General features: G+C 43.9%; 1 protein-coding gene across 1 annotated transcript in view; it reads right to left on the reverse strand.

Annotated features, from left to right (window-relative positions):
• Nucleotides 1-10,607: 10,607 nt before the first annotated feature.
• Nucleotides 10,608-20,340, reverse strand: part of LOC149304215 (myosin-7) — a 37,862-nt gene continuing 28,129 nt past the window's right edge. Inside the window, exons 29-40 of the mRNA XM_089481255.1 lie at nt 19,821-19,939; nt 19,504-19,700; nt 18,637-18,820; nt 17,598-17,763; nt 17,232-17,356; nt 15,872-16,180; nt 15,554-15,757; nt 14,557-14,682; nt 13,774-14,049; nt 12,418-12,513; nt 11,191-11,325; nt 10,608-11,056 (exon numbers count right to left, since the gene is read on the reverse strand). Of these exons, the coding sequence (XP_089337381.1) occupies nt 11,039-11,056; nt 11,191-11,325; nt 12,418-12,513; nt 13,774-14,049; nt 14,557-14,682; nt 15,554-15,757; nt 15,872-16,180; nt 17,232-17,356; nt 17,598-17,763; nt 18,637-18,820; nt 19,504-19,700; nt 19,821-19,939 (1,955 nt within the window). The 3' untranslated portion in view covers nt 10,608-11,038. The remainder of the gene's footprint in view (nt 11,057-11,190; nt 11,326-12,417; nt 12,514-13,773; nt 14,050-14,556; nt 14,683-15,553; nt 15,758-15,871; nt 16,181-17,231; nt 17,357-17,597; nt 17,764-18,636; nt 18,821-19,503; nt 19,701-19,820; nt 19,940-20,340) is intronic.

Raw genomic sequence — 20,340 nt, forward strand, 5'->3', positions numbered from 1 at the left:
ACAAAGGTACGATGATGACAAGAGCATTGCTGAGCATGTACAGAAGCGGTTTCCCTCACCAACAAATAAATGACCTTTGCATTTAACTACAAGTCCACTTCCATGTTGTGAACAAAAGGAATGTTAAACATCATGTTTCTTTTTATGGGATGGGACATTTGATGGAGGAACCAATGTGGCATAGTGGTTTGGGCACTGGACTATCACTGGCAGCCAGGGTTTGATTCCCAGCTTAGTCATGAAAACCATTGGGTGACCTTGGGCAAGTCACACACTCTCAGTCTCAAGGAAGGCAATGGCAAACCTCCCCCTGAATAAATCATGCCAAGGAAACCTGATGATAGGTTTGTGTTAGGGTGAAGGCACACAACAACAGCAGCAGCAACAACAACAACATTTGATGGGGATGCATGGGGTGGGGAGGCACTGCTTAGTTGAAAATGTGCAAGACTGCCCAAATAGGAGTTTGGACAGGTCAGTCAAGGGGTGCAGGGTGGAGTGAGGACCCTGGATTTGGTATCTGGGAGTGTTGCATTCTCCTGTCTCTGGGAAATATCCTTCTTGACACCCAGCTGCTGTTGACAGCCTCTCGGCTTTGGCTCACTTTCTGGAATCCTGGCCTTTCTATATCGAGACAAAAAGAATTAGGGAATAGTTTTGAGGGAGGAGAGGCTTGCAGTGAGGAGTGGGGGGGGGGATGCACAAAGTTAATTATCTCTCGGCCTTGTCTCCTCCACGGCCGAAAGGGAAGAGTGCAAGCAAGCGACGCTGGGAGGAATTAAATTTGGCCTCGTTCCTTGAACATAATGCCCACTTAGTCAGTATAAAGTGGATACCCAAACAAGAGTACAACTGTTATCCCGAAAGAGGTGAGACATTCCAGGGATTTGCGGAGGGGGGCAGAAGGGGTGCAAAGAGAGAGTGGGCGTGGGGCATGTGTGGAAATGTGTCTTTGTAATCAAAGTCTAATGTCATTTGCAATAGAATCTGGGTGCTATTGATCCTCAACCATTGTCATGCTGTGCCTCCTCCCCTGTTGAGAGTATTCCTCACATTCTGACCCACATCTGTTTGCCCCATTGTCCTTCAGTTTTTAACCCCTGCTGGAATGACACCAATGGACTCGTGTTTCTCCAAAGATGGCACGGAGCAGCAGCCCCTGTATCCCTCCATCACTGGAATGGTTGTTGTTGTGTGCCTTCAAATCAATTCCAACTAATGGCAACCGTAAGGCCAGACTATTATGGGGTCTTCTGAGGCTGAGAGTGTGTGACTCACCCAAGGTCATCTAGTTGGTTTCCATGGTTGAACCCCGATCTCCAGAGACATGGTCCAACGCTCAAACTACTACACCACTCTGGCTCTCTTTTCTTCCCCCATGCTGGCTCTCAGTGTCCACAAAACTCCATTCTCTACCCAAAATGCTTGGCCAAAACCCACGTTTTTCACTCACACATGGTGCCAATGTTATCATAAATGTGCGACCTCCATGCCCTAGCAATGCCCACTCCTGAGATAGCCTAGAAAGTGGCATTGTGGTAAGTCAAGGACTTGTCAGACCAGAACCAGATGTAGGGGTGGCTCAACTATTTGAGTAGATGGGGACTTTGCTCACCTAATCCCCAACACATCCACACTCCAATCACTTGTGGAAGGACAAGGGAGGAAATTAGACTTTGCAAGGGAGGATGCATGGTGTAGTGGTTGGAGCATTGGACTATGACTCTTGTCTTTCAATTCTTAACTTCCACCTTAATAATAGCAATGGACTCTTCTTGTGTTCTCCAAGGAGGGCACTGAGCAGCATCTGTATCCCTCCTCCATTGGGTTGTTGTTGTGTGCTTTCAAGTCGTTTCTGACTTATGGTGACTGTGAAATGGGAGTTCTGTGAAAGGATTTTCTGGGGCTGAAAATATGTGACCCTTGGATATTCTAGAAAATGGCACTATGATAAATGAGGACTTCTTAGACTAGACCTAGGGGTACAGGTAGCCCAACTATTTGGGCAGATGGAGACTTTGGTCACCCATGTTGAAATCCGTTGGGGAAGGATATGGGGGTAATTAGACTTTGCAAGGGAGGATGCATGGTGTAGTGGTTTGAATGTTGGACTACAACTGTGGAGGCTAGGGTTCATTTCCCTGCTCAGCCATGGAAACCTACTGGGTGACCTTGGGCAAGTCACACATTCTCAGCCTCAGGGGAAGGCAACGCCAAATCTCCTTTGAATAGATCTTACCTGGTGGCACAATGGCTAAATGCCGGTACTGCAGGCGCAACGTTGTGAGTTCGATTCCAGGGGGCTCCAAGGTTGACTCAGCCTTCCATCCTTCCGTAAGTCACTAAAATGAGTACCCAGTTTGTTGGGGGCAATTGGCTTACAAATTGTAAACTGCTTAGAGAGTGGGGACTGATAAGCGGTACAGAAATGTAATGCTAAGAAAACCCTGTGATAGGGTTGCCCTAAGTGGGAAACAACTTAAAGGCACATAAGAACAACGACAACAAATGCTGAATGCTGTTGGCTTTGGTGTCTGGTAACCTTGAAACCCCCATGATCAGATTTGCCTGAGGGCAGGGATGTAGCCAAGGGGGGGGGGTTCTTGGGGTCCGGACCCCCAGGGATGTAGCTAGGATTTTAGGAAGGGGGGGGGAGTCCAGACTAAGTGTCACCATTATAATGGGGCTTGTGTGTGGCGGTGTAGCATCACACACCATTCATTTTTCTAATGGAAGGGGGGGGGGTCCGGACCCCAAGAACCCCTCCCTTGGCTATGTCCCTGGGACCCCCCTTCCATTAGAAAAATGAATGGTGTGTGCTGCTGCACCGCTGCACCCAAGCCCCATTATAATGGTGGCACTTAGTCTGGACCCCCCCTTCCTAAAATCCTAGCTACGTCCCTGCTGAGGGTTGGCATAAGTTGGAAACAATGTGAAGGTGCACAACGTGCACAACCTTGGATTTGCCTCTGCTGGCCCCATTCTCGACCACAGTAGCTCCAGTCTGAACACCTGCCACTAAACCCAGTTTCCCAAATATCCCACCCGTGCCTTGTTTTCACTTTAATTTTAAACTCCCCCCAGTGCCATTATCCCAAAACATATGTTGCTGTTGTCGTCGTGTGCCTTCAAGCCATTTCCAATTTATGGCAACCCTTAGGCGACCCTTATTATGGAGTTTTCTTGTCAAGTTCCTTCAGAGGCGGTTTGCCATTGCCATCCTCTGAGGCTCAGAGTGTGTGACTTGCCCAGGTTCACCCAATGGGTTTCCATTGCCAAGCCAGGATCCAAACCCTCGTCTCCAGACTCATAGTCCAATGCTCAAATCGCTACACTACACTGGCATCCTCAAAACATGCCCCCATCTATTTTCAGTTGCCTTGTGGGTCTGGCCAACGCTCCACGGGATCATGGGGGCCGAGGGGAGCCAGGGAGTGAGAGGCAGAGAGACAATTGTCTCTCTGAGGGAGGATCAAAACCAGTTTCCCTTCTTTTAAAAAAGGTTCTTGGAGATTTGGTGCACCTGCTGGACACAAAGACTCTGGTAACGTCACTAGAGCCATTTTAGCATGCGGGTGGGCAACAGGTGGGATGACAACAAGGGTCAAGGCTGATGGCAGAATTTATGCACCACCACCCTCTGCAGGAAACACAAATCACACAACTTTTCCACAGTATGGATTCAATGAGCCAGACCTCCCACAGGGGCTGTATCCACACTGCAAAAATAATCCGGTTTGACACCACTTGAACTGCCATGGCTCAATGCGATGGAATTCTGGACATGTGCCCCAACAAACTACCATGCCCATAATTCCATCGCATTAAGCTGTGGCAGTTCAAGTGGTGTCAAACCAGATTATTTCTACATTGCAGATGCAGCTTTTGACAGTTTACATGCTTTGCATTGTTATCTGTCCCTCTCCCCAATTTTCAAAAGTTGCATGGAAGACTGATGGAATCACACAGTCAGAAGAGCAAAGCAGAAGGCAAGGGATGCACCGTTTTAAAAAAGTCAGCACAGGCTAAAGAGGAATTTAGAAGACCTTAGCAGGGAAGAGAATATTATTATTTAAGAAACCGGGTAGAGAAAAAAAAAAAGGGAAGTCTTTTAAAGAGGGGAAAGGAGATTGTTGTTTGTATGTATGTCTGAGTTTGTGTCAGTGTTTATGTATGTCAATTTACTTATGTGTTAATTTTTGAATAAAAATTATTATACGGAATAGTTTTTTGTGGATGCCAGCCATGAAAGCCTTCAACTTCACATTATACATAATAGTTTTAAAAAGGTCAGGACAGGCCCATGTTTTGTTGGAAGAGAATCTAACCTTTTGATCTTATTTTCATTTCGTTGCAGGTGATATTCCTGCAAGGTCCACAGGTAAGTCAACAACGCCTCTTCTTCACTCTCCAAGTTTCTCCAAACTAGGGTTGATCAAAGAGTGCATTAGTACCCTATTTCTTTCTTCCCACCCTATAGCTGCCTCCTGTCCCTCCCTCAAAAGGGGAGTGGGGTGGGGAATCAAAACCATGCTCCCTTGTCAGTCCAGCTGAATTGCAAGCAAGAAGAGCCACATACATGTTGTGGTTCCAGACCTGATGTTGTCAGGTATTTTCAATATTAGGTAATTCTTAAGAGGACATCTGTCCAGGGTGCTTTGATTGTGTGTTGCTGCATGGCAGGGCATTGAACTAGTCAGCCCTTGAGGGTCTCTTCCAACTCTATGATTCTATGATTCTATTAGGTTTATGACTGGGATATGAGACAGGAGATATTCTGGAGGTTGGAAATACTCAATAGAGATTTTCCGTTGGGGAACAGAAGAACATTTTGAAGATGGGAAGGAATGGTTTTATGCCTGGAGGGAGAGTTTGTTGTTTTTGTGTGCTTTCAAATCATTTCTGACGTATGGCGAACCTATCTTGATGTTTTCCTGCCAAAATTTGTTCAGCTGAGGTTTGCCATTGCTTTCTCCTGATGCTGAGAATATGTAACCTGCCCAAGGTCACCCAGTGGCTTTCATGGCCAAGTTAGGAATCAAACCCTGATCTCTAGAGTCATAGTCCAACAGAGAGGAGATGCTTGTTAACAATTCAGAGGATGGAGTATCCTTCTTTGGCAGTCTTTAAACAGCAATTGGATGGGGATATCACAGCAGTGCTTTTGTTGCTGATTCCTGTGCTGAAGGGAGTTAGACTACATAGTCCTTGAGATCCCTTCCAGTTCTATGATTCTAACTCTGTGCCTCTTGTTCTCAGTCCTCCCCCAAATGCATATGTGGCCTCCACACTGTTTTGTGGTCCTTTTTACTAATAAAAAACCCAAAAAGTTAATTACCTCTCTGGGAAGTCTCTAGGAATGCCAGTTCCCCTTCTAAATAGGTTGTAGGGACTGTGGGCCCTATTTGAAATCTTAAAAAAAAAGAAACTGTTTCTCCCCCACCGCCCCGCCCCAACTAGAAGTGGATTTTCCACTGTTTCTCTCTGTGTATACTTCATATACCAGCATCACCCTGGGAGATGCAAGTGGAAGGAAATTGCCTCCCAGACCTGCTGCTTAGAAGAGAGAGATTGGAGATCGTATGCAGGAGCCACATTTTCCAAAAGGTAAGAGGTTTTGAGTTACATGGAACTTTCATCAGGTGTGCTAGGAAGATAACCCCATTCTCAGTCATTAGAGATGTTCGGTCTGTTAGAGTTATGCCAGTTAAAAAGATGCTGTATGGGGAATTGGAGAGCCAGTGCAGTATAGTGAGTTAAGTGTAGGACTATGGCTCTGAGGTTTGTTGTTAACTGACCTCGAGTCGATTTCAATCCATGGTGACACTGTGGATGAGACATCTCCAAGAACCCTTGTCCTCCACTGCTCTGCTTAGTTCCTACAAATCATACCCATGATGACCTCCCTAATAGAGTTCATTCATCTAGCATGTGGCAATCCTTTCTTTCTGCTTCCCTCCACCTTTCCTAGCATTATTGTTTTTTCCAGTGCCTTTTCATTGTACGACAGCTTCAGTTTTCTCATCTTGGCTTCCAGGGAGATTTCTGACTTGATCTGCTCGACCCATTGTTTGTCTTTTTGGCTGTCCACAGCATCCTCAGCACTCTTCTTCCTATCTTTTTGATTTTTTCCCTATCTTCTTTCTTAACTATCCAGCTCTCACATCTATACATGGTAATAGGGAATACAATAGCTTGTATGATTCTAACTTTTGTGATTAGTTGTATATTTTTGCATTTTAGGATCTTTTCTAGTTCTTTCATAGCCGCCCTCCCCATTCTTAATCGTCTGATTTCCTGAATGCAGTTCCCATTTCTATCAATGTTTGATTTCAGGTATAAGAACTGTTTTACAACATCTATTTCTTCATTGTCTAGGTTGAATTTGTCTAGATGCTCTGTCATCATTATTTTTGTTTTCTTTACGTTCAATAGTAGTCTTATCTTTGAACTTTCTTCCTTGAACTTCCTTAGTACTAGTTACGCCAGTTAAAAAGATGCTGTATGGGGGATTTGAGAGGCAGTGTGATGTAGTGATTTGAATGTTGGACAATGGCTCAGCAGATCAGGGTCCAAATTTCTGCTCAGCCACAGAAACCCACCAAGTAACCTTGGCAAGTCACACTCTCTCACCTTCAGAGGAAGACACAAAATAAACCCATTCTGAACAAACCTTGCCAAGAAAACCACTTAGGGTTGCCATACATCAGAAACGCCTTGAAGGCACGCAACAACAAACAGGGGATTAACATTCATTATCTTGTTGATGCTGATCAATGTTCTAATGCACTTTTAAGTGGTCAATAACTGTTTTTTGTGATTAGGCTGTTATCTTTCCGGCAGCAGTTAATGATGCCTGCATTTAAAACCAACTTGGCATCCCGGTGAGCTGCTTTTGCTGTGTGTCTTCAGGAGGGTGTTTCTTAGAGAGAGAGAGAGAGAGAGAGAGAGAGAGAGAGAAGGTCCTTACCTTAATTCCTAACTTCTGGAAACAAGGAAAATGTGGAGGGGAGGAGATGCATCTTAGCCACAAGGCCTGTACCATTTAGAGCCTTTTTGATTCCCAGCAGATGGCACTGGTGAAGGAAGACAGGGCTCTTAAGCAGTACTTGCCCCAACTTCACATGACTGAATATCTGGCTGTGTCCCTTCCCCATGTGAATATGTCAAACATCTTCTACAACCTGAAGGAGTACCATGTTGCTTGGATGACTGAAGGTACCCATCCGGCATTCTTTCCACCCTCCAGGGGCCATTGGTTGGAGTCCTGTTGCTACATTGCACCCATGTAAGCATGCTGGCATAGGTGCTGGGAGCAGGAGGGAAAAAGCAATGGGATCTGCACCTGTGGATCACTTGAGCCACATAGGAGTAGTTTGTCACCTTTCTTTTCCTCTGTGCTGCTCTAGAACTGTTCCGTATCTCACCAGATACAAAATGTCTCGGGGGATTTCACGGCTTCTTCAGAAAGTCAGAGGAACTTACTCAAGAGTTGCCCCCTTCTGCTTGTATTTTGTTTTTTTAAAATCTGTCTATAGTCCTCTTCTAATCCTTGCAGGTCTATTTTAATAGCGCCAACCTATTTTAATCAGTTTAATCAAGAGATCCGGTGTAAGCCAGACTAATCTATACATCTGCGTGCTTTCATCTCCTCTAATCTTCTTGCATATTGGACTTAATGCCTGTGATCCCTTTTTAGGCACCTACTAGCCTGGCTTAATCACATTTGCACATATGCATATTTTGATCTGCCTTTTGTTCATCAGGCGACACAAACCAGTCTCTCCCATTTCCTTTTACATCAGCAGCAAATTCCAATGGGAACTATTCTACTTGGTGTGAAACAGGATGGTGTCTAATTCACAGGAGGCAAAAGTGCCAACCCTGTCTCCTGAGACTTCAGTGATTATTATTATTATTAACCTTTATTTATAAAGCGCTGTAAATTTACACAGCGCTGTACATAAATTTTTTAGTTAGACGGTTCCCTGCCCTCAGGCTTACAATCTAAAAGACATGACACAAAAGGAGAAGGGAGTGGTGGTGGGGAATAGGATCAGGTCCAGCAGATCTTCTCCACCTCCAAGGCCTGGACCAAGGCAGATGGACTGGAGGAAGGGCTTGGCTTCTTGATGGATGGTTAAAAGGAGGCTTCCTGGGTCATAGAGGGAGAATGATAAAGGCTTCCCCAGAAAACAAATGCATAGTACTGGTTCTGTGATTATTTATTCAGTTTCATCACTTAGGCTCCATCCACACTGCAGAAGTAATCTAGTTTGACACTAATTTAACGGCCATGTATGGATCCTATGGAATCCTAGGAGTTGTCACTTGCTGTGGTATCAAAGCTCTTTGACAGAGAAGGTTAAATATCTCACAAAACTATAATTCCCAGAATTCATAGTGAGATCCCAGAAGTGAGCCATGGCAGTTGAAGTGGTGTCAAACTGGGTTATATCTGCAGTGTGGAAGCAGCCTTAGATCAGTCCCAAGATTAAGTCATGGCAGTTGAAGTGGTATCAAACTGGATTATATCTGCAGTGTGGAAGCAGCCTTAGATCAGTCCCAGGATTAAGTCATGGCAGTTAAAGTGGTGTCAAATTGGGTTATATCTGCAGTGTGGATAACCCTTAGGTCAGCTTTCCCCATCTAGTGCCCTCTAGATATGATAGACTACAATGCCCATCAACATGAACCACCATGACCAGTCATCACACCTCACAAAGCTTCAACTGTAATTAACAGAGAGGATGAGCAGTTACAGAAGACCACCATAAATAACGATAAATGCTTTAAAAAGTATCCTACTTTTGTATATTGTCCTCCTATTAAGCTGCATATTTAGATTCTAGATAGGACCACTGGTGGGATTGGGCTACTGCTGCCACCCTGCTGGACACTCGCTTTCCAGCCCAGCCAGCAGACCCACTAGATCCAGAAGACAGCCTATTCCCACCAGCACACTGGGAGACATCCCTCTTGAGGTGTCATCTGGTGAGGTGTGTACCCTTGCAAACCCCTAGTGACACTGATGGAAAGGGGCTGCCTTCCAAATCTGGCAGCTCTTCTAGTCAGGTAAGGAAGTGAGTGTCTCCCTTTCTTGTTGAATATCAGCTTTGCCAGACTTGAAAAGGATACAGAATGGCAGCAGCAGCCCACTCCCATCAGTGGTCTCTGAGGTTTGGAGGATCTGCTGGCCAAGCAGGAAAATGAGTTGACTCCATTTCCTTACCAAGCCAGTAGATCTGCCAGACTTATAAAATGCTGGTGAAGAGAGAGGTGGGGGGGGGGGGGGGTAGTAAAACACAAGCTGCACCAGGTGTCAAATATACTAGGTGTGCCACTGGGTGTCAAACACAGTTGGTGCTCCACATTTGAGGCTTTGACTTTTGCTGGCTTGATTATTCATAGATTTGGTTAATATGTCCTCTCTAGGAATTTCTAGGTCCTCTGTGCAAGAAGCTGACCACAAAGTGGTGCTGGGGGATTATGTAGAGATATCCAAAGAATCCTTGGATCTGTAGTTTGGCGAAGTATTCAGAATTCTCTGCCAGAGGGCAATAATGCCTTGTTGTTGTTGTTGTTGTTGTTGTTGTTGTTGTTGTGTGCCTTCAAGTTGTTCCTATTATGGCAACCCTATAATGGGTTTTTCTGAGGTTTTCTGTTCAAACTCTGGTCTCCAGAGTCATAGTCCAGTGTTCAAATTGCTATACCACATGCCTTACCAGACTACAAAATCCAGAATGCAGACAGGGCAGTTAGTGGTATGACAATGCTATACTTGTATAGTATGAAAAAAAACCGCATAATCGGTCAGCCTTCCTAGTGATAACCTTGGTTTTTGTATAAGAAGGGAGATTTATCCTCTGAAAGACACAAGGTGGCAGCATTTATTCATGAAGGAACTGTATTACAATCAGAAGTAGGACCATTAAATGCCAACTTTGGACACTGAGGACAAAATGAAACTTCAGGGTTTTTTTGTCTTAACTTGGTGCTCAGGTGAGGATGGAAATGCTCATTCATAGAAGCAAGATTGGGTACACAATGCCTTCCAACTGGGCACGGAGGTGTGTGATAACACCCATTTTTAAAAAGTTTCAGCCATCACTGAGGCTGGGAGGAAAGACTCCTAAGGTACACACACACACACACAACCCCAAACACAAAAACACAGCCCTGTGAAGACTTAGCATGTCCAATAGCCATGGAGTGTTGAATGTCTTTGTGGATTGGGGGGGGGGGGGCGGTGGAAAGAAAGACATGTGGAGGGGGAATGGAATGAAGGCCTGGCTACGTGGCACCCTGGATAAGAGTTCTCCATAGCATGCTATAAGATTTGGTCGAAAATCTCACATATATTGATTGAGTTTCCCTTATTCGAAATACTTGGAACCATAAGTGTTTTGGATTTTGGATTTTTTCAGATTTTGGAATATATGCATATACATAAGGAGATAGGTTGGAGATGGGTAAGCCTAAATATGAAATTCATTTCTTTCGTATATACTTTATATTATAAACACAGTCTGAAGATAATTATTATATTTTTAATAATGTTGTGCATGAAACAAAGTTTGTGCACACTGAACCATAAGAAAGCAAAAGTGTCACTATCTCAGACACCCATGTGAGCAATTTTGGATTTTAAAATTCTGGATAAGGCAGACTGAGCCTGTACTACTAAAGAAGGAGCCCAAGACCAAAGGTCAGTTTGGCTCAGACCATGGAAACCCTTTCTTTTTTTATCATAGCTGGCCATACTGGCTGGGGGATTCTGGAAGCTGTAGTTAAAAAAAAGAAAGATATTTTCTCAGTTCTAATCCGTCCCAGTGTCCTAACTGGCTAGGCAGAGGAATTCAGTTCATGCATCTGCATAGACACAAACACAGCTGTTTGATGGTCTTTATTCTGTGCTTTGGGGTTGGTGCTGATATACAGAGTGTGGGAGGTGAGGAAAGGTTTCTCCAAGGCCTTTTAGGTATGGAGCTGGGTGTGTAAGAGAGAAAAGGAACGAGGCATCTTGTCTTCAAAAGAGTTACTCATTGAGACCTTTCTGCAAAGGAACAGAAAGAGAGAGAGAGAGAATGAAGAGATAAAGGAAGGAATCAGTGGAGAAATGCAAAGGTGGAAGAAGGAACTTAAATGACAGGGAGTGTGTAGACTAAAAGGAGCACAGTGGATTCTCACCTTTGCCCCAATATCGCGGCTTTTGGCCCGCAGCTTGTTGACTTGGGACTCGGCAATGTCAGCTCTTTCCTCAGCTTCATCCAGCTCATGCTGAACTTTCCGGAATTTGGCCAGGTTGCTGTTGGCCTGCTCCTCCTGGAAAAAAGGGAAAAGAGTTAAAAACTGGAAGGGAGCCTTTGGGGTTTGGAATTCAGGCTTTGGAGATATAGAACTGTGATATGTTAGGCACAAAACAATGCTGTTGATAGGCACTGTGGAACCTGTTGGCTTCCATCTAGCCTCCCATATTTCACTGTGAGCTAAAAAGCAGAAAAGAGATCTCTGAGGCACTACTGCAAAGATTTTATTGTTGTCTGTCCCTCAAGTCATTTCTAACTTATGGCAATTTTATCATGGGGTTTTCTGGGGCTGAGAGTGTGTGACTCACCCAAGGTCACCAAGTGCATTTCCATGGCTGAGTGGGAATTGAACTCTGGTCTCCCAAGTTTCCACTACGCCACACTGGCTCTATTGCTAAGATTCCTGAGATTTAAAATTGTTGTGTGCCTTCAAGTCATTTCTGACTTATGGCAAACCTAAGACGAACCTAACATGGGATTTTCTTGGCAAGATTTGTACAGAGGAGGTTTGCCATTGCCTTCCCCTGAGGCTGAGAGAGTGTGTCTTGCCCAAGGTCACCCAGTGCATTTCATGGCTGAGCCGGGATTTGAATCCTGGTCTCTAGAGTTGTTGTTTAGCAGTCAAGCCACTAAGCCATGCTGGCTCTAATTTAAAAAGAGATTTTAAAAGATTTAAGGAGATTTAAAAGGAGGTGAGAAAGTGAGAGTGGGCTCTGTGAAATACTGCAGGAGGATTTCTGAGGTTAAATAATAATAACAGTGGCAGACCTTGTGGCCCTTTTAGGAAACCAGGAAAGAACCTGAATAGATCTAAGTATACTTCAGCTAGTAACAATTAAGATAACAATTATATGTTTGCATCAAACAAACAAAAAATAAAATCCTGATGGATTGTAGTCGCATAGGATGTGCTTTTTATGGTTGCCTAGCTTCCAGGAAGACCTTGCTTGTGCCTCAGTTTTTGACATACATGTGTAGGAATAGTGATGGAAAATCAATAGGTGAAGGGTAAGTGAGTGCTGAATGAACACCTTTTGTAGGCTTCCTTCATATCAAAGGGCCAAACCATGGTAATTCCTGAAAGGTGCCTAGAACAGTGGCTACTCACCGCTTCTTCCGCTTGTCTTTTGTATGCCTTCACCTTCAACTGGAGTTTATCCACCAGGTCTTGGAGGCGGACAAGGTTCTTCCGGTCTTCTTCAGTCTATATATCACAAAAGAAAGAGGAAGACAGAATTCAGTATCCATTTGTTAGAGCCGGAGAATTCACTCATAGAATTGGGCTCACAGCTCTGAGTTTTAATTCCTTCTAAGCTGCTCTAGAATTAAAAGATAATGGTCATTTTTTGGAACTGTCCACAAACGCTTCAGAAATCTAGTGTTCTAGTTTTTAAAAGAGAGGGGACTTTTTCTTTACTTTTCTTGTTCCAAAGCAGTTCCCCACAATTTGTTCTGAACATCATGCTTGTTCCAGAAATCTCTCCTAAACTCAAGAGATCAGATACCATGTTACTGCTATGTTTGGCGCATACCAATTAATTACATTTATTAATTTGCATTAGGGATATATTTTAAACAAGATACAATTTCATTTTGTTTTCAGGAACAAAATGGTACTTGGGTTCCAAAGTACCTTGTTATTTCAAAAATACAAAGCAATGCATCTCTGTCTTAACCGATCTTGGGGCCAGTGATTTTATCATTCTTGATTTCCTTCAAGTCATTTCCAATTTATGACAATCCCATTAAGGGGCTTTCTTGACAAGATGTGTGAATTGTTTGTTGTTGTTTATTGCCAGTTTATTCCTGGGATAATGGCACTTTAATGTCGATGTCGTGTGAAATCCTTAATCTCAATTGTGTGATTTTCATGGGTTATTCCTGGTTAAACCCCCGATTTCATCCTGTGATAAAGTCCTATGTCACACTGGCTCTCTTTTATATTAACAGTTCCATTATTTAACTCAATTTATGTGTAGAAGTCTAGTTCCCTGGACCTTTATCATAGTTTGACTGGATTTCCTCTAGCAATAAACATTTTTTTTCTTTTTACCTTGCTATGAGCATCCAGAATAGCAGTTCCTGTATCAACTATAGCCATAAACATACAGCACTAGTCTGCTGTATTCTGCTTGTATGAATACCAAATATTTTTACATTTCAGGATAAAAACCTCTTGAACCAGGCCACTTCAATTTCTAGAGATCTTATGAAGTGATTGAATTGGACTCACGATGACACAGTCACTTTGTATTTGATAAAACTCTGCTAGTATAGACGTATCTTGTAGATAGTTAAGTTCATGCATGAATCAAAAATAACTAAATAGATTTTAAAATAATGGCAGCAAACAAGGTTCCAGAATATCTGTTAAAATGAGGGTTGGACAGAAACCATGGCCAACTGTACATGAAGGCCTCAGTTCAGAACTATTCCCAACAGAATGGAGTTCTTTGAACCACACCTGATAAGTGAGCTCCTTGATGCGCCTCTCACACTTGCGCATCCCCTTGACATTCTCCGCATTGCGCTTCTGTTCCGACTCCAGTTCGTTCTCCAGCTCCCGCACCCGAGCCTCCAGCTTCTGGAGCTGCTTCTTGCCACCCTTCAGGGCCAGCTGCTCAGCCTCATCCAAACGCATCTGGAGGTCCTTGATGGTCTGCTCCATGTTCTTCTTCATCCTCTCCAGATGTGCGCTGGTGTCCTGCTCTTTCTTCAGCTCCTCCGCCATCATGGCCGCCTGCCCCATTCAGGAAACAACAAAGAAACAAAGGCTGGTGTTGAGAAAAAGGGAGGATTCTTTCAGTCTGGCAAATCCACTGTGTGCTTTAACTCCTATAATTTCTCCAAAAGTGGAGGGAAAGGGAACAAGAGCCTGCATTTCTATTTATACAGGGAAATTATCCCAGACTCATTCAATGCTGATTTCTGTGACTCTTGCCAAGGCAGTTTCCTCTTTCCATACCAACATGCCTCTGACCACCATAGAAAAGATAGGTTACTTCCCCCCAGTTCAACAAGGGAAAGGAGGATCTTAGGATTTGCAGCTGTTAACTTTACTGACTTTGATCCTCTCGGTAGCGGGAAATTATATGACAGTGCCCAATTAAGGCATTTAAGGCAAAACAACCAAACTTAAATAATGTATGCTTTTGATCTTTCTTTCTTTGAATGCAGCCAGAGCTATGTCTTTCAACACTGGGATTGACACTTCCTTAGAAAACAACACATCTCTTATTTTACTCACATCAGTGATGGCTTTCTTGGCCTTCTCCTCAGCATTCCTGCATTCTTGCACAGCCTCCTCCACCTCTGTCTGCAGTTGGGACAGGTCAGACTCCATCTTCTTTTTCTGGTTGATGAGGCTTGTGTTCTGTATTGAAGGAACAAACATGCCACTTTTTAAAAAGAAAAAATAGATCTATTTCTTACTGTTGAAAGGTGTTTTATTGTTGAATTCTGCTTCAATGAACCAAAAATTGTACAAGGATCTGTCATCTCACCAATCGGCCTCAGAAAAGAGTGATGGGATTGATTCTTTCCATCTCCCTCAGCCTTTTAGCCTGAGGTGATCGTGCTTTTCATTTGCTGGTCTTTCTAGCTACTTACAAACCGTATTTCAGTTTGTCTGACTGTCTTAACCAACCACGTAATTCCGTGGTCCCCTGAACTTTCTGGAATATTCTAGTAACTGGAAATCCATCCTCTACCTTAGATGTGACAATTGGTTTTGAGAGAGCCCTTTGCAAGTCTTGCTTCTTTTCTAAGATCCTATACCCAGTTTGTCCATAGTCCAAATGTTCCTTGCCAGCTTGTGATAATGTTGCAATAAAGCAAGTAAAAGAGAATACCCTCACTGCAGTGTGTGGTTGACAATCCGCACCTCCGTTAGTGTTATTGCATTAACTTGTATAACAACCATGGCAAAGGCACACTTGGATTCTGCTCCTCAGGAAATTCCTGAGATAAACATTGATTTCTGTTTAGAATCAGTATGTAGAGAGATCTTGTAGCACCTTTGAGACTAACTGAAATAAGTTAGTCGACTTTAGTTGACTTCGTCAGATGCATTAATTCTGGACTTCCGTTTAGAATGTTTTAGAAAGCCATTATAGGGGAAACAAACCAAAGCATAAATTTATAGCAAACCAAAGATAAATTTGCTCCTAATAATGTTTGAAGGCAACAGCTACAAACAATCCACAGAGATAAAGAACGTAACTTGTTCCTGAGGCTCCTCTTACTTGTGTGTGGAGTAGCTGGACTCGCTCACTGGCTTCTATCAGTTCCTGTTCAGCCAGTTTACGGGCCCGTTCCGTCTGCTCCACTACAGCACGCAACTCCTCCAACTCTGCCTGCAACAAGTTGTTTCTCCGTTCTACTATGGCAATGTTTTCTTTGAGGTCTTCATTGGCCCGGACAGCATCATCTAGTTGTATCTGGGTGTCCTGGAAATAAAAGGGAATGCTGGGATGAGATTAATGGAAGATGGCCTTTCAAGTCCTGCGTGAAAAGGTTAGGAAGAAAAGACAAGACATCCAAACTAAACTTTCTGCACATACCTTGAGATATCCCTGTAACGTTTTGACTTGCTTCTGAGCCTCAGCCGCTATGCGATTAGCGTGACTAAGTTGGATTTCCATCTCGTTGAGGTCACCCTCCATCTTCTTCTTCACCCTCATTGCCTCGTTGCGGCTACGAGTCTCAGCATCGAGAGAAGCCTGGAGTGAGTCCACCATCCTCAAGTGGTTCCTCTTGGCCTGCTCCATCTCCTCGTCCTTCTCAGCCAACTTGCGCTCAATGTCAGCCTTGATTTGGTTGAATTCCAGCTGAGCCCGCAGGATCTTGCCTTCTTCGTGTTCCAGAGACGCCTGGAAGAAAACAAAATGGTGGAGGAAAGGAATGCTCAGTTTATAAAAACATGGGTATATATGATAAGAGTACAAGGAATGTTATTTGAGGGGAAACTATTTGCTTCATGCTCACACAAACTCTGAGGCACTCTGCCCAAGTTCACCTAGCATTCTTGTGGAAACTCATAATTTCCCTTTTTTCAAAAAGAAATAAAATATGGCTGCCAAAGATGGCAGAAATAATGGTGGAGCACATTGGTGTGTGGCCCACTTGATTTTTAAAAACAAACAAGTAACATACTGGTAGTTTTTTGTGGGTTTTTCAGGCTATGTGGCTGTGTTCCAGAAGTTTATTCTTGACATTTTGCCAGCATCTATGGCTGGCATCTTCAGAGATTGCTGGCATAGAAGTGAGTGGGGTGTGTGTGTGTATACATATACATATACATATACATACACACACACTGTGTGGCCCCAGGTTGGGAGGAGTGATTTACATGTTAATCTGTGTATTGTTCTGTTGCTGAATGGCAAGGCCTCAGAGTGGGAGGATATGCAAGTAACATTTCAGAGAAAGAGACAGAGATACATCTACATATATGTATAATGCAGCAGTGAAAATTATTCAGTGCTCTAGATATTGTTAGACTACAACTGCCAGCATTCCTCACCATGCTAGCTAGGGCTGATAGGAATTGCTGGCCAAGAACTTGAGAGGGCCACATAATTCCCACTTTTGGGTATAGTAAATTTGTTCAGAAAACATCAGTGCTCATAGATAACACTTGTAGATAAAGTATTTCTTCTGTCTGAGAGTACTGTAGTATGGAAGCTTCACTACATGTGGGTGTGATTTCTGTGAGGCCTGTATCTCCTGCCTCCTTCTCAGCATTTAAGTGAAAGTGGGTAGGGAGGTGAAGAAATATGAGAGAAGGAAGAAAGAAATTAGGGAGACAAGAAAGATGGAAAGAATGGGAAATGGTGCACAAGAAAGAAGTAAGCTATAAAGAGCATGGAGAAGATTTTGTTTAGGAGGTTCTGTGGGATCACAACTGATAACCCTCCTAACCTCAGCCTCTTCAAGTGCTGCCTGCAACTCCATCTTCTCGGCCTCCAGTTGTTTTCGCACTTTCTCAAGCTCATGGATGCTCTTGCCGCTGGCTCCCAGCTGCTCAGTCAGATCAGAAATTTCCTCTACAAGAAGGAAGAAAGAGAAGAGGGTTAGCTCTCCTCCAGTAAGGAGAAGGATCCTCCATTTGCTTTGGACTTCAGATCCCAGAAGCCCCAGCCAACTTGGTCAACAGTCAGGGATTATGGGAGCTGAAGTCCAAAATATCTGGCAGACCAAAGGCTGGGAACTGCTTATCTTGGGTATTGTGGCTCACTAAAGGTTAAAGAATGAGGAGGACTCAGCTGTTGATGGGATAAGGCTTACCCTGCAAGTTCTTGTTCTCCCTCTTGAAGGTCTCCAAATGCTCCAATGATTCCTCATAGGCGTTCTTCAGCTTAAAGAGTTCGGTGCTGAGCGAACGGGCCTCTTTCTGTGATGACTCCAGCTCAGTCTGGGACTCCTCAAACTTTTGCTTCCATTCAGATAGGAGCTGGGATTGTCAGAAAGAATAAGGGTTGGGTATGGGAATAAATTCCATAGGTTAAGTTTTCATAGTGAACATGTAAACCCAAAGAAGTTGGAATCCTTTGTAGGAGAGGGACAAAGAACCTGATTTACTGTCTGATGGGGAAATGGGACCATCAATCTATACCCACACTGGAACTGGGATGTGGGAAGTTCCAGTATAAACCATATAAGACATGCAAGTTGTATTAGGTATAGAATCACCATACCATCCTGATTTAATCTGATTTTGGAAACTAAGCAGCTTCAGGACTGGTTAATACTTAGATCAGTGGTTCTCAACCTTGGGTCCTCCAGGCATTTTAGACTTCAGTTCCAGAATCCCTGATCATTCAGGCAAGCTGGCTGAGACTTCTGGGAGTTGAAGCCCAAAACATTAGGCGAGCCAAAAGTTGAGAACCACTGACTTAGCTGAAAGACCACCAGGGAATGCCAGGAATCTCCATGTAGGGCTAGGGAAGAATCCTACTTAAAATCCTGAAAAGCCACCATCAGTTAAAGTTAGAGGGACCAACAGCCTCACTCATTATAAGGCAGATTTTTGCAATCCTATGGAGAAGACCAAGTCTCTTTAGGATCTTAATGTTCACATCCTTGTCATCTGGTCCTTCAGGTGAAAAAGTGGGAGTTGGCACATGTTGATGTGTCTGGACACATGTATCTGGTTTCTTCTTTCCCACAAGGCTATTCTGACTTTCTTTCCCCAGGGAGTCCCCAAAGTCTCTTTTACTGACTTGAGCAAGCCTACTCTGCCCATGTTTCAGAAACCTGGTACGTGACTTAATATCCTCACTAGGTGGAGGCACCACCATCCCCAGGTTCATCCCTCTGCTCATACTTTGTCAAAATTCCTCTGCTTCTTGTCCAGGGCTGCTGCAGCTGCATTTGAACGCTCCACGTCCACCATAAGGTCTTCAATCTCATTCTGCAGGCGGTGCTTGGTCTTCTCCAGTGAGGAACATTTGGCATTCACAGCCTCCACTGCCTCCTCTGCATCCTGCAGCCTCTGTGCCAGCTTCTTCCTGACACACAGGATGAAGTGAGACTGTGATCAGGAGGCACTACCTGTTTCAAGCATAAAGTGAGTGATGCCTGCTCTACCATTAGACAAGGTGAGATGGACACCCTAGTCAGCCAATGTTAGATGTCACGAAAGGATAGCAAATTACAGATTTTATTATTTCTTGTTATTGTTGTATATTTGTTGCTAGAGATGGAGAGATGTATTGTTGCAAATCTGTGCCTCAAGTGCCAGGATAACTTTGAGTATTGTCCACGTTAACTTGGACAGGGGTGGTCTTTGCTGTTCTGCCTGAAGCAGCAAAAATGGCTGGGCCCAAAGTGAAAGTGGTAGAAGACAAATATAAGTACCTCCAGGGCTTTAAAAAAAGGTGGAGAGGAAGCTTGCCTGTGAAGCTTTCAGGTAAACTCAAATTTACTCATGGCTTCTGTGACATGTGGGGAAAATGAAAATGAAATGATAGAGGGAAGGAAGGAAGAACTTGAAAAAAGTAAGAAAGGTAGAGGTGGTAACAAGATAAAAATGGATAAAGGAAAGTAAATTAAGAGAAACTGGAAAAAGTGGTGGCAAGAGAAGCAAGGAACAAACAGAGCCTAAAATGGAGAAACATCACCATGGGTGGATCAAGAAGAAGGTACTTGGTTTGGCTGTGAAGTAGGATGCAGGCAGATTGGGGACACTTACTTGGCCTCCTCCAGTTCCTCTGTCCTCTGGATGGCATCTGTCTCATATTTGGTTCTCCATGTAGCCACCTCAGAGTTGGCCTTGGAGAGCAGGCGCTGGAGCTCCGCTTTAGCCTCCGTCTCCTCCTCATACTGTTCTCGCAGCAAGTCACAGTCATGGCGGGCTGACTGGAGTGCATGCGCTAGAGCATTCTTGGCCTGAATTGAGAGTGACAGATATACTTTCAGAGGTCCTCAGTCTTGAATTGTATCTAATCTTTCCTCTGTGCTCTACTAATTTTCTCTCAACCCAGTCCACAACCTCTGTGCATCCCTTACCTTAGCTTCTTCCTCCAGCTGCCTCTTCAGATCTTCCAATTGTTGGGTGTAAGTCAGTTTCCCCCGTGTGAGCTGGTTTATCAAAGCTTCCTTCTCATCCAACTGGCGGGACAATTCCCCTAGGAAGAAGAATAGGCTGTCATGCCACAGTAAAAGAATCTCTGCAAAGATCCCAGGACCTCGTTCTGGGGCAGAGCTTTCACTGAGTTTCATTTTCATCAGAGTCAGCAGCCATATTGAACAAGCCAAAAAGGGATTCCACTATAACCGAACATCCCATTTCCTGTTTATTTCTTTTCAGTGCACTTTTTTTCTAAAACAAGGGTGTGTAAAGTGGGGCATACAGGATGAATGCTGCCCCCAGGACTGTTTTTGTGACCCCCCCCCAGGATCAAAATATTTTTTTGGAAAAAAAATTGTTCCAAAATGAACTCTTGGATATGGAAAGCATTTCCACCAGGTTTCCTTAGGCAGGGCTAGAAAAGACTCTTTTCTGAAATCGTGAATGCTCCTGCCAGTC

This window comes from Sceloporus occidentalis, unplaced genomic scaffold (assembly GCF_023333645.1).
Source record: "Sceloporus occidentalis isolate IW3139 unplaced genomic scaffold, rSceOcc1.0.p SCAF_14, whole genome shotgun sequence".
NCBI classification, from domain to species: domain Eukaryota; kingdom Metazoa; phylum Chordata; class Lepidosauria; order Squamata; family Phrynosomatidae; genus Sceloporus; species Sceloporus occidentalis.